Below are 14,041 nucleotides of genomic sequence, written 5' to 3'. Positions count from 1 at the left end.
ATTTTGTGGAAAGGGATTTTTTTGTTTTTTTGTCTTGAATCGTATTGTAGATTTATTTTCAAATTACAGTTTTTTGTTTCTCTCTTGCTAAATAAGTATAAATTGAGAATAATTGCCGTCCGTTATGAAGAGGTTGCTAAAACATTGGGAACATCTGTAAAATGGGGAGTCTCGTAATAATACATATATTTTTGCCGAAGAAAAAAAACTGTCCGTATTGTGGAATTATTATTATTATTGTTATTAAGTTTATTATTTAATATATTTTACATTTGAAATTATGTTTTATTGATAATGCAAATTCTGATTCCAGATTGTTCGTTATGTATACGAAAGTATATGTGCTACAAATGCCAGTGCCCTGTGTGTTCAGAGTCAACAACAGAGAATTTACTTCGTAGCAACAGAATCCTTGAAGAAATTATTTCAGTTTTTGTAAACATCAGAGACAAAATACTGGGCATTGATAGTAAAAACTTACACAATATTTGCACTAATGACACCAGGGAAGATTCTAGCCAACTGCCTAATACTTCAAAACAAGGACTTGTTTCGGTTTCAACGAGTAATAGAAACGAAACTCCTGAACGACAAGAATCTAAGGTTAAAATTTTACACAGCGATAAAGAACTGGAAGTTCTGGAAATCGAAGATGATAGCAGCGAAAGTAGTGAGGATGAACGAATCGATAAGCAAAAGAATGACTCAGGTAAATGGCTGTGGAACATGCATACACAAGTCAAGAGAAGTGATACACATACATTAAGTTCTAAAACGCCTTCCAAGGTAACACAAGTTGCGAAAGTTTCTTGTCCTGTATGCAATGTGGAGATCCCTGAGAGAAATATAAATTTTCACCTGGATATTTGTTTAAAGTCAGGAAATGAAAGCAAGAAAAGGTAAGTAGAAGTTTCATCTGTTATGGCAGCAAATTAGAAAGATAGCATTGGTAGCGGTTCAGTTTCTGTAGTTCATTTAGTATGCAATAACAAGTGTCTGCACCGAAAGAAATCTGTATAGGAATTGCATATAAAGTAGCGTACAGTATGTTCGTATTTTTTTAACAAGATGAACATTAGTATTTTGATATTCGATGCTGAATAATTATTCTTTTATAAGTTAGTAACTGAACTGAATTCTATTGCTGACAAGCCAAGCGTTGACTGTTCTGGAATTTTCGATGTTGCATTTACTGATATTTTAAAATTATTATTTGTTTCACCCTTCGCGTTCCATCCATGTTAGGTATGGTTATGAACGAGCCCTTCCACTCTTTTCTCTCCTTCATTATTCTTGTGATACTATTTCTATTATCGAAACCGGAAATGGTTGAATTTACTAATACTTCTGATTTCAATACTGATTTGCATAGAACAAAAACTGTAAAAGATATTGAGAAACGGCTTTTTTTCTCTATATCCTCTCTTAACTCTCTATTCAAACCGGAAGTGGTTCAGATTAATGATTGTTTTGTTTCAACTTTTATTGCCATAAGACATAAAAACAGTAGGGGATAACGAATAATGGCTTTTAGATATGGATTCACGAAAAGGTTCTATCTTTGATCTTATTCCTCTATTACAAACAGTAGTTGTAAATGTGCCGTACTACTTCGAAGTTTTGAGTATTGTATTCAGATGATTTGGATGCCTTCCGTACAGATGGTGATCAGAAAATTGGAAACACCTGAAGTTGGCAACACGTCAGATGTATGGGTTGGCAGTGGTGTCGTGGCGCCCGCAGCGCCGGACCGCTGGTGGTGGTGTGTTAGGTCGGTCTCCATACTACGTCAGGCGCAGTGGAACAGCAGTGTGCAGTGGCTGCAGCAGACGGAGGTATAGTGTGACACAGATGACAAATTCGACGGAAAATATGCGAACTAAAAACAGTGTTGCAAATTTATGAACTCTAATAGTTACTGTTGTTATAAGAACTATATTGTGCTATTAATGCAGAAAGAAAAAAATGTTCAATTTTGTTGTTCATGTTATTCCCTTCCGCTTCATTGTCGAGTCGTACTCGAGAAATATATCCTTTTAGTTTTCGGTTGAACGATCTGCAGGCCCATATGTCATATAAGGAGTATAAATAGAGCGAGTTATGAATAAAATTAATTCCTTGTCTATTTAAAATATCTTGATCTATTAATCACTGTTTTTTTAAATTTCGCTTAGTATGTTTGAACAAGATTTGATTCGTAACTCAGTTGCTACAGAGGGAACTGAGCGAGCGTTGGCGACGTCAGTCCCTTTTCCGATTCCCGGCCAAGTAAGTTTGTGGTGGACAACATCGTGTCCGTGGGTTTTGTCGAAGTACTTCCGTTTCCTCCCAGATTATCATTCCACCAATTCTTCTATCGTTATTCACTTGCCTAAACCACCGTTTCCTATATATATATATATATATATATATATATATATATATATATATATATATATATATATATGCATTCTTGGTTCTTTATCTGATGATACCATGTTCAAGTCCGTCTATCGTGTCTGAGGTTTTTCAAGATGTTCTCTTCAAGCTTCATTAGACGAATGAAACGTTTCAGTAAGTAGTGACCAACTTTCTTCCACGTCGTTTTATGCTGTTGATTGTTGCTTTTTTCCAGTATAAATGACCGTCTCAGAATGTATCAGGAACTTGATTAAGTATATAAATAAACATTAGTGTTCGATATAAGCTCAATGTATGCAAAAAGATATGAGGTGTTATGGTCAACTCAACAAAAATTTACTTTGGTGAAAGCGCATTTTAAAATGTCTTCATAAGAGCATATTCAACAAAATGTTCAGCTATCAATTAGTTATTATTATTGGTGGTGATTTGAGTTTAGCGTCCTTTTCAGCACCAAAGTTAAGTGAAACGTGAACCTACAATTTAGCATAGGATCAATATTACATGAGCTTCCACGAGAATCGAATCCTGATCTACCGCGCCAAATAGCTAATAGTATTGTTTAAGTTCAGTTTTTATTAATTATTTGAGTAAATAAGAAGGTCACGGTGACTCAGTGGTAGAGCGCTTACCTATAGTGTGTGAGGTCCCTGGTTCGATGCTAGGGCAAGTAAGCTTGTGGTGAACAACATCGTGCTCTTGGGTTTTCTCGGGGTACTCCCGTTTCCTCCTACTTTCTCATTCAACCAATTCTCCCATTACTCATTCCTTTAATCATAGTCTCCATTAGCCTAACAGGCATAATCGCGGGACGTTAAACTCAAAGATTTTATTTCATTTCATTTTGAGTAAATAAAAAAGCAGACCCAATGTTGTTTGCCCTTACTACCCGAAACACATTACAAGTACAAAACTTGTTTGAAATTAAAATAGGCCTATATTAAAAATAATAGTCCTTTTTCGATTTGATAAAGGTTATATGTGTAAATAAGAAGTTTTGTTAAAATACCGGTCAGTGTTTAAATGTACTATGAAATTCATCGTAAATTTGTAGCTTTGTCAGTATCACTCTATATCAGAGTAGTGAAATGTTCTCAGTTATTGCAACGCTCTTCTTCAAGACGACAAGAAAGTTTCAACCAATAGGGGTTGTAAACACATTACACCCCCCCAAAGCGACTGTCAACAGAGCTGAGTTGCCATGCTTACACATCTGCCTTCGACTCCACTCTGTTTCATTTCTTAAGATTCGCGCGGGCTGATTTACCTCAACAGATGAAAAGAAAAGAGGAAAAAAAAAAAATGGGCAGAGAGGCGGAGTACTCCATAACCATAAATACGCTTTCGCCAAGAATATTAATTTAAACTTTTTACTATCATCATTTGAACATAGTGTTTTAAAATGATATACAAATGAACATGCAATTTTAACAAACGACATTTTTTTTATTATTGAGAAATGAAAAATAAAATGCCGTGGCGACAAACTCACTTGATGTACAGTACATATTAATCATCATCGTCTTTTCCATCATGGAGAGTTAATATTGATATAATCATCATCATCATCATTGCTGCTGCCACTGTTTCCTAACAGTGTGACACGTTTGTTGACAATTTTTAAAGATTCCTCGCGTTGTCCAAGCCTTTTGTATTAAGTCCCATTCATGTTTCATTACATTATTCCAGAATAAATTGTCAACTTTGTCTATTGCATCAGAACAAAGTTTTTCGACATTCTTTAGTGCAAAATTAGTGTTCTTTCGTGTTACATAACTCTTTAAATGTAACCTTATCATATCAATTGCATCGATATGGCAGTTTTAAGTAGGACTGTAAGTAGTGTTGCGCCAGGCCCACATCTAGAGGGGGGCTAAGGAACCTTCCCCCAAACTTTTCGTGGCCCCCCTAGACGTTAACACCAAATGCTATTATTAATACAAAAAAACACAATTTAGCTATGTGTAACAGATTTTTTAATGACTTGGCCCCCCTAACATATTCATGCCCCCCCCCCCCCAAACCTCTGAGGCTGGTTGGGGGCCTGTGTTGCGCACAAGACGAGTGCATTTTCAAATTAGAGAGGAGACGAGAAACATGCAAGTAATGATCCTTGTATCTTTATCAAGATCTTTCAAATCTAATGGGGAAACTAGTTCACCCAAGGCTTAGATCGCAAAAATTGTTTTAGTGTTACATGATTTATAGTATAAAAACTATTCATTTTTAAAGTTACTGTGCGAATATAGTGAACAACATTTATCAACGTTCAAATATATACAAATCATTATATTAAAATAACAAATGTTGTTATATGACACTCTTTGTTGACCTCTTGTAACGCAGAAGGGTTCTAATAACTTCTCGATGAAATTAACAAAATACAAAATCCTGATCGATCTTTATTTATCATTTGTCTAAGAAACCTAAATACATGAGGTGAACAAAGCATGCCGCGTATTTATCTACATCATCGGGACATTTCTGCTTTGTAAAGTTTATGTTCCTATTTTTCCCTATTTGCGTACCCTATGTCCTCTCCTATGATTCTTTCCCCCTTCAAATTTTTGACGTTTTGGTAACCTCCACCACATCTCTTGGTCCAGAGAACATATGGGGCATTTCGACAACCCCTGCTGTTTCTCGACATTCCATTCGCTTAAAATACAGGCGTGGCTCATGACCTCTGGAAACATTTCCGGTGTTTGCTCTTTGGCCGGCTTTAGTACAGTATCTTAACAACTGATGTTGAAGCAGTTTATTTTGTTTGTGTAAGTGCTAAGTGCTGCTTTTGTGTGTGTGTGTGTGTGTGTGCGCGCGCGTTTACTATATGTAATGGCAAGTAAGAAAAAGCTTGTAATTCATTCCGAAGGAAGACAAATAATTAATAACGTAATTAAATTTTGTGACGAGGAGAAAAAAGCGGGTCACTGGCTTTTCCCAATAAATCAGGCTACGAAACGTGCTGCAGCAGCGACTGGAAAATGCGAAGGAACAATTCAAAGAATAAGAGCGGAAGGACGAAAAGCCGAAGTAAGCGGTGAAAAGTTATCAACTCCGGGAAAATCAAGCAGAGGTAAGCCTGAAAAAATCCAATTAGATGATATGGACAAATGCATCATAAGGAGAAAAGTGCACGAGTTTTATGTTTTCCGTAAAACTGTGCCGACCTTACGATCATTGCTTCCTGTTGTTCGAGAAGCTATTGGGTTTACTGGAAGCAAAGAAACTCTACGAAGACTTCTCAAAGAGATAGGATTTCGCTTCGCTAAGTGCAAAAAGAACAGGCACTTGCTTATAGAAAGGGAGGACATAGTTGCCAAAAGAGCATACTTTCTTAGGCAAATGAGAATTAATAGAGCAATCGGAAAGCCAGTTGTGTACTTGGATGAGACATACATTCATCCAAACTACACAGTTAAGAAATGCTGGCAATCAGATGATGTAAATGGCATTTACACCACTGAACGTGTTGGCCAAAGGTGGGTCATTATACATGCTGGAGGAGAAAGCGGATTTGTGCCGGGTGCTCTCTGCATATTCAAAGCAAGAACTAAATCCGGCGATTACCACGACGAAATGAATGGACAGAATTTTCTTAGATGGGTTCGTGAGCAGTTGATTCCAGGCTTACCGCCTCACAGTATAGTCTGCTTTGACAATGCGTCATACCATTCAGTGCAAACAAACAAACCTCCAACATCATCTGCTCTTAAAGCTGATATTCAAAATTGGTTAAGGGCAAATAACATTGCCTTTGAAAGTGATTTTCGAAAAAGTGAACTATTGAATTTAGTGAAGTGTTACCGCCGGGAACCATTGCCTTTGAAAGTGATTTTCGAAAAAGTGAACTATTGAATTTAGTGAAGTGTTACCGCCGGGAACCAGAATATGTGATTGACAGTGTCTTGAAAGAACACGGACATACTGTTCTTCGATTGCCACCGTACCACTGTGACTTGTCACCAATCGAATTAATTTGGAGTTTGGTGAAAAGACGAGTGGCGGAAAGAAACGTTGAACAATCGGGTGCAAATATTAAAGATATAACGGAAGATGTATTTAAGTCCATTACACCAGATGAGTGGAGAAAACAATGCAGCCACGTGAGGAAACTTGAAGACGAATACTGGGAACGAGATGGACTAGTTGAAGAAGCCGTCGAAAATTTTGTAATTGAACTTGGTGCTGATTCCGAAGTGAGTACGAGTTCCACAGAAGATGATGAAGAAGATGAATCAGGATGTGACATGTCAGGTATCAGCCCTTTACCGACGGAATAATATCAACCAAGGTAAGGCATGATTTGATTTCATGTTCATATTTTCATTTCTTTGTAGCAATAAAGTGAATTTCTATGATTCGGGAGGACAAAGGATCGCACTATTCATAAACTTTGATTTGAAATGCAGATCGATCATACGAGTCATTTTCAATGTTCTTGCTCAGTCGCATACAGTGGCTTAAGGTGATTCTCCAATTTTAACCCCCACCTCAACTAGATCATATGAAAAAATATTTACCATATCAAGATATGTACTTAGGCATACAAAAACGCGCGTATTTTGAAAGTTGAAACTATTTAAGTTTGGACGTCGTTAATGAAATTCTGTGTACGTCACTGGTCCCACATGATAAGGACCGAATTATGTCTAAAACCAATCATAAAATCATTGAAACATTTTTCCTAGAGCAAGATAAGGTATTTCATGTATGTATGTATTATTTCTTCCGTATTATTAATTCCAGTGTTCAAAATTTAGTCCAGAACTTTGCTTCCACAGAGAAAATTCCTCAGGAGTTCCCCCCCCCCCCCTTGCATTTTGATCTAGACAGACCAGTGTGTAAATTGAGGTTAGAAAAGTTAGAAGTGTTTTCGTAATATTTGTTGTTTTCGTGGGGGAGTAATATTATAACATTTGTTTTCCGTACTACTACTTTTTTTTAAAACAAAACTTTTTTTTTTTTTTTTTTTTTTACAAAAACATTGGTCGACTGCATTTTTCTTGTAACACGTTAATATTAATAAAAATCAAGGCGTGCGATGATATTATATTATATGAAGCAAATCGACATCCATATTGTGTTGCCCTAAAGTAACCATTTCTCCATTCTTTCCTCAGATCGATTCTTTATCACTACATAAACTAAACAAATAGGGCTATGCCTTTTGAAAGTTATTTTGCAAACATAATTCATTTTTCTTTATATCACAAATTAGCCTTTCCCGGTGGTCTAGTGGTTAGCGCGTATGGCTTTGGTGCACGTAGCCCCTGGTTCCATTTCCGGTGGGACGGCAAAAAAATAATTTGTCAAATATTTATTTTAATCAATCATGTTTCTTTTAGCCTAAAGGGCATAGGTGTGGGACGTTAAACTAAAAAACTCATCCTTTTTTCGCAATAAATTGTCCACTTTAACCCTTGGGGGGTTTCTCAACTTGGGATCGCGAAGGGAAATGAAAACGATACTTGTAATTAGGACCTAGTAGCAGAAAAATATGTATTTTAAAAAATATATATGTTAAACTTCTTATTTTGATAGACATATTTTTATTTCTATACTTTGTTACCAAATACAGCAAAGAATATTAAACAAATAAAGATTAGTTAAAAAAAAACATTTGGAATAAAAGAAGGAGAAACTGGTGAGAAACTGCAAATTGAAACACCAGAAGCAAAAAAATACAACTTACAACTGTAAGCGATAGGCAGCAATAATGAAAAACTTATTGGAAACCGGAAATTAATTATGGGGATTACAGGCAAGGGGATGTGATAAAAGGGGTCGTGATATAAAATGAGATGAGAAAGCCCAGTTTATTGTATCGTTAGTAAGTCTTTCGTAGTATTTTATCTTCAGTGATTATTGTGTTAAGGAATCAAAGTGCATGAGAATTTAAATTCATTATTATAATAAAAGAATAGCAGAATGTATACGTAAATGTGCCGGTATATATCCTTAACGTGCAAAAAAAACTCATACAGATCCTAAATACTAACAGACACATGTAATTTGCAGTTTTACAAAACAAACTGAAATTAAATTTTGTATCCACTACAAACACAATATCAAATGATCCTGAATGAACAGAATTTTTCGCCCTTCCAATTTTTGGCGTTTGGGTAAAAGGAAGAGCGAAGGTTGGAGACGGAGGGTAGGGTGAGAACATGGCAACACCGCCTTGTCAGAGAGAAAGTGGGGAGTATACAGAGTGCGTAACTGACCGTAGCGCCACGCAGAAATTGGTGTTCAGACATAACGTCATTTGTGTCGCACTATAGTGTAAAATGGGAGACCTCTCAGATTTTCAAAGAGGGCAAATTGTTGGTGCGCGGTTATGTGGAGTGAGTGTGACGGCAGTGGCTACTGTGTTAGGTGTGTCGCCTGGGACAGTGTCGAAGGTGATGACGGCCTACACAACACACGGGAAAACCACATCGGGGAAGCGAAACAGTGGGCGGAAGAAAATCATGAATGACAGGTCACGCCGGGTATTAAAGCGCATTGTCATGCAGAACCGTCGTGCCACTGCGGAGCAAGTGACGGAGGAACTCAATCAGCACCTCCCCCACCCTGTTTCGACAATCACAGTCCGCCGCGAATTACACGACATGAACTTACGGGGTCGTGTTGCACGGGCCAAACTGCTCATCAGGGACCATAACGCTTTCGCACGCCGCAAAGGGTGCCGCGACCATGCAACTTGGACCGTTGAAAACTGGAAACGTGTGATATGGTCGGATGAGTCATCCTTCACCCTATTCCCTACCACGGGCCGTGTTTACTCTCGATTTACTGAAAGGTGACTTCTGACAGTTCGGTAAAGCACGTAGAGTATTCTAGGCGCTGTTGCCAGAGGCTCCGCAACAGAGACAGCAGCTCTGGCGACAAACTTAAGGCCTTTAACAAGTCGTAACAGGAATGTATGATACCAAACAACAATAATAATAGTACTTGGAATATTGATATTCTACAAGAAAAATAAGGAATATATTAATGAACTGTTTTTACCTTGAGTCTATACCGACTTCGAACTTAAGCAGCCTCAATAATTTTTATTTGACTAATGGAGAGACTCCGCAATCTTCTAATATTGAATCGAAGTTTTCATTCGAAATCCTTTTTAAAAAAAGTAAAATAAATAAAATAAAATCCTACCAAAACGTATTTTCATTAAGCTTCTGTCTTTAAACTTTTACAAAGGTAGGCTAATTACTCAAAAGGTTTCCACAAATATAATAGGTTACTGCTTCCGTGTACTTCGAATACAAATTCTCGTGCTAACAGGCAACTAAAAGATTATTTTTCCCTTTAGAATTACTGGAAAGTATGCATCAGGACAGAAAATTATCAAGAGCAAATGATTTACTGGTCTTGGTTTCATATTATACTTTTAAAAAATTAATCAACTATTTTATTTAATCACTCTCGTTATTGTCTTTCGCGCACAGACCAATAGCCAACCAAAATCTTGAAGTTTGAAGGGGATTAGTCTTGCCGACGAGATGAGACGAGAAATATATTTCTCGTGTCGTTTCATAAACATTATAAAAATCTCGTCTCGTATCGATCTCGCATAATTTTTTCTCGCCTCGATTCACGAAGAAGCTTTTCTCGTCTCGTTTTGGTAATTTTTTATTTAAGTTTATGCCCTGATATGTTTCTCCATTTCACCTAAAATTCTTCAGACGGGTTACGAAGGGTCTTGTATATCAACATTCAAACCATATTTATTATTGGAGTATATTATGTAATGACTTGAATATCTTTAAACGTTGGTAAATGCTCTTCATTGTATTCGTATAATCACTTTATCAATTTATAGTTTTTATATTGTGAATCATGTAATACTAGAAACAGTGTTTCAAATATAATAATTAAGTGCACTAGTGTTGCTCACGAGACTCATGGAATTTCCTGTCTTGTCTCATGGAAAACGCCATGGAATGACGCCATGGAAAACGAGACGATAAATTTCTAGTTTCGTTAGTAACATTAAATAGGAAGGGATAGGGAAGAAAGTTCGAAATAGCCTGATTGAACAATATTATTAAGATATTTTCCGTACTAAGAGGAATAAGAAAAATTGTGGAAGGCAAGCCCCTACACTTCTCATGACTACAGGTCTGTTCGCACACAAATAACTGTTTCTATTAAACCATGGCAAACAAAAATCAAATGAATTATTATTCAGCTATTTAAAAAAAAAAAAAAAAAAAGTACTGTAAAATTCTTACCGTTTGGATAGAGGTGATACAAAATCATCGTTACTGTCTGAATCAGTGAACTCACTGCTGCTATCTTCGCCTAAGTTTATGACCAACTCTTGGACGCGTTGCTCCAGTATTCCCTCAAGTTGACGTGCATCATTAATTAACGATAATGTGTGGGTGACAAGAGCAGCCCATTTCTGTGGAGTAACTTGCTGAATTGCTTCCCTAATTAAAACTTCAACATCTGTCAGTTTAAATGTTGAATTTTTGCTCGCAATGTATTTCTTAATTTGAGCCCATATTAATTCAATCGCATTAAATTGACAATGATACGGGGGCAGCCGAACTACTTTGTGCCCATGCCTTCGTGCTATTTCGTCTACCTCGTATTTGTGGAAACGGGGTTTCATAGAATTTACTAATTCCAGTAGTTCGGCTCTGTACATACTATCAGATAACCCCTGCACATTTTTATTTTTAAGCCAAGCCAGAAGTTCAGATTTTGTGCTTTTAGATGTGGGGGCCCTTTCCCAAACGACAGAATGAGGAGGAGCGTTGTCCATCACTATAATCGAATTTGCTTGTATATTTGGTAGCAATGCATTCTGGAACCAGTCTTTGAATTTATCACCTGTCATTTCCTCGTGGTAATCTGTCGTCTTACGTGATCTAAACAGAAGAAGACTGTTCGGTATGAAGCCCTCACACGTACCTGCGTGTAACAAAATCAATCTTCCTCCTTTACCAATTGGGACAGGCATTGTACTCTTTGGTGTTGAATCAGTCCAGCATTTGCTATTTGAATGGTTAGCATTGACCCATGTTTCGTCAAGCCATACTATTTTTTCGGGTTCGACATTTGCCATTTCCCTCAAAAAACGACAACGCATAACTACTATATCCTCCCTCTCTAATAAAATCTTCCTTCCTGAAAATGTCTTATATCGAAACCCCATCTTTTTAAGTAATTTCCACAGAGTTGACTTCCCACCCGTAAATAAACTATCTTTCCGCAATGATTCAAGGAGAGAATTTAAAGTGGGATACTTCTTCTGTTCGTAGTATCTATATACGTGACGTCGAATTGAATCTTCCGTGAAATAATCTACGGTTGACTTTGGACTTGCTCTTGATCTCTTTTTCCCAGGTGTTGTAAGGGATACCGAAGGATTATCGTTAGTTCCCCCGAATTTCTCTGCATTTACACGTATAAAAGTTCGTTTGCTGATTTTCAAACAATTGGAAGTGCGTTTAACTACCTGTTCTACGGGGAAAAGGGGTCCTTTATTATTTTTTCGTCTTCGAAGTAGCACCGAGCGTTATATATCATTTCCCGTGACTGACTTCTATATGTTGAACCACGTTTGTTTTTCCTTATTGTTTCAGCATTTTCAGTCGTCATATTTATTTTGTAATCACAGCACACACTATTCACAAACAAAAATGATTATTAATTTGAAAAGAACATAGCACACACAGAAGATATTCACAACCAAAAATCATTATTAATTTGAAAAGAACACACCACACAGAGAAACTAACCAAAAGAAACTATTTAAACGCACACTAAAACAACTATTCCACAGAAGATTGAACTGTGAACTACCGGCAACAGCGCGGTCAGTGACCGTTGCTTAGCAACGGCGTGAAAGAATACTCCTTCTTGTTTTGTTTACAACATGTGCAGCTATCTGTCAGAAGCCACCTTTCAGTAAATGGATAATGTGTGGAGAACGCCCAAAGAAGCTTATGATCTGCAGTGTCTCCGCCCAACTGTGAAACATGGCGGCTGCTCGGTGATGCTGTGGGCCGCTATATCGTGGTTTTCATTGGGTCCTGTGATCACACTTAGCGGACGAATCACTGCCAACGATTATGTCGCAATTTTAGGAGACCACTTGCATCCTATGGTCCGGATGTTGTTCCCGGACCATGACCCCATCTTCCAGGATGATAATGCACCCATTCACACAGCTGGCGTTGTTGCAGCGTGATTTGAGGAACATCGGGATGAAGTTCAACACCTCCCCTGGCCCGCCCAATCCCCAGATCTCAACATAATTGAACATCTGTGGGCCGTCTTGGAAACACGACTTCGGCGACGATTTCCACCTCCATCCTCTCTCACAGAACTGGCCGATGCTCTGCACGAGGAATGGTGTTAAATTCCACTTGCTACCATTCACGACCTCTATGCCTTCATCCCACGTCGCATCAAGGTTGTTCTGAAGGCGAAAGGTGGCCCGACACTATATTAATCTGGTAAGTTCCAATTTCGTTCAGGTGTTTCCATTTTTCTGATCACCATCTGTAGTTTCACACTGTGAAACGAAATTCACTTGCTTTAATTTCATCTAAAAGTTATCAGAATTCTTGAGCGTAACGAGAGATTCATGACGAAAATCATATAACAGTGCGTATCTTTAAAAAAAAGTTGATAAATATTCCTCATTGTGTTCGTACAATCATTTTATCAATATAATTTTTATGCTGTAATTCATGTAACACTAAAATAGTGTTTGAGAACTAAAACCTCTAAACTAAACTAGAGTTGCCCACCGGAGTTGTGAAATTTCTTGTCTCATCTCGAAAATGAGACGAGAATTATCATGTTTTTCCTCTCATTTCGAATTTAAAAAGATATTTCTCATCTCGTGAATAACACTAGTCTAATACTATACTATACATCCTAACAATAAATTACACTTTGTTAGCCATGTAGAAAAGACGTAAAATTAAAGCAACACTAGCAAATACTCTGGAATCTGGTGAAAATAAAATAAAAAACGTTCTAGTAGCATTTGGCTAAAAATATAAATTAGAAATGAACATCTGCGTGAATTCATGTTATTGTGTTTTTGTGATAAATATGAAGGTTCACTTCTTGGTCTTTACAAATTTCAATTGCTTGTTTCTTAAAGTCTACGGATTCAATAGTTAATTTTAAAAAGTGGCATGTGCTCATTTAAAACCTGCTTAGACAATCTGTAGGACAAACTTTCTTAGATAATAACTTATTATCCCTCGCTAATCATTTTCATATATATTAGCAGTTTTGCAACAGTTTGCTTGTATACAAAATTCACAGGTATGATGTTTTAATTTAATGTTCAAAAATAAGACCGCTAGAAATGACACTAAAAGGGAAATCTGGCAACCAGAAAAATGTCACCGTCACCGACGTTCCTTCGACCAGCCATAAATTACCCCCATACAGAGTTTGGTACATTCTCTACCCTCGGTGTGTCGGCATCGGACAGCAACTGTACATGAGGATAGCGAACGAGATATACGCCGTGTTTGTCAACTTACCATGTTTGCTCGCGTAATAGTCGCACCTTAAGTTTGAAGTAAAAGCATTCACCAAAATTTTTTTCCGCACAAAAGCCGCAGTCTGAGGAATTTTTGTCTTTGTGAACGAGATT

At 37.2% G+C, this 14,041-nt stretch overlaps 1 protein-coding gene across 2 annotated transcripts in view; it reads left to right on the top strand.

The window, feature by feature from the left end:
* Nucleotides 1–14,041, top strand: part of LOC145662894 (uncharacterized) — a 65,715-nt gene that overhangs the window by 23,711 nt on the left and 27,963 nt on the right. For both annotated transcript variants that reach the window (XM_081728870.1, XM_081728871.1), the window contains exon 4: nucleotides 314–899. In XM_081728870.1, coding sequence (XP_081584996.1) covers nucleotides 314–899 — 586 coding nt within the window. The remainder of the gene's footprint in view (nucleotides 1–313; nucleotides 900–14,041) is intronic.

Source organism: Thermobia domestica, chromosome 10 (assembly GCF_964235325.1).
Source record: "Thermobia domestica chromosome 10, izTheDome1.hap1.1, whole genome shotgun sequence".
NCBI lineage: Eukaryota > Metazoa > Arthropoda > Insecta > Zygentoma > Lepismatidae > Thermobia > Thermobia domestica.
Note: the sequence above shows the minus strand (reverse complement) of the source record. Positions and strands in the feature narration are given on the sequence as shown.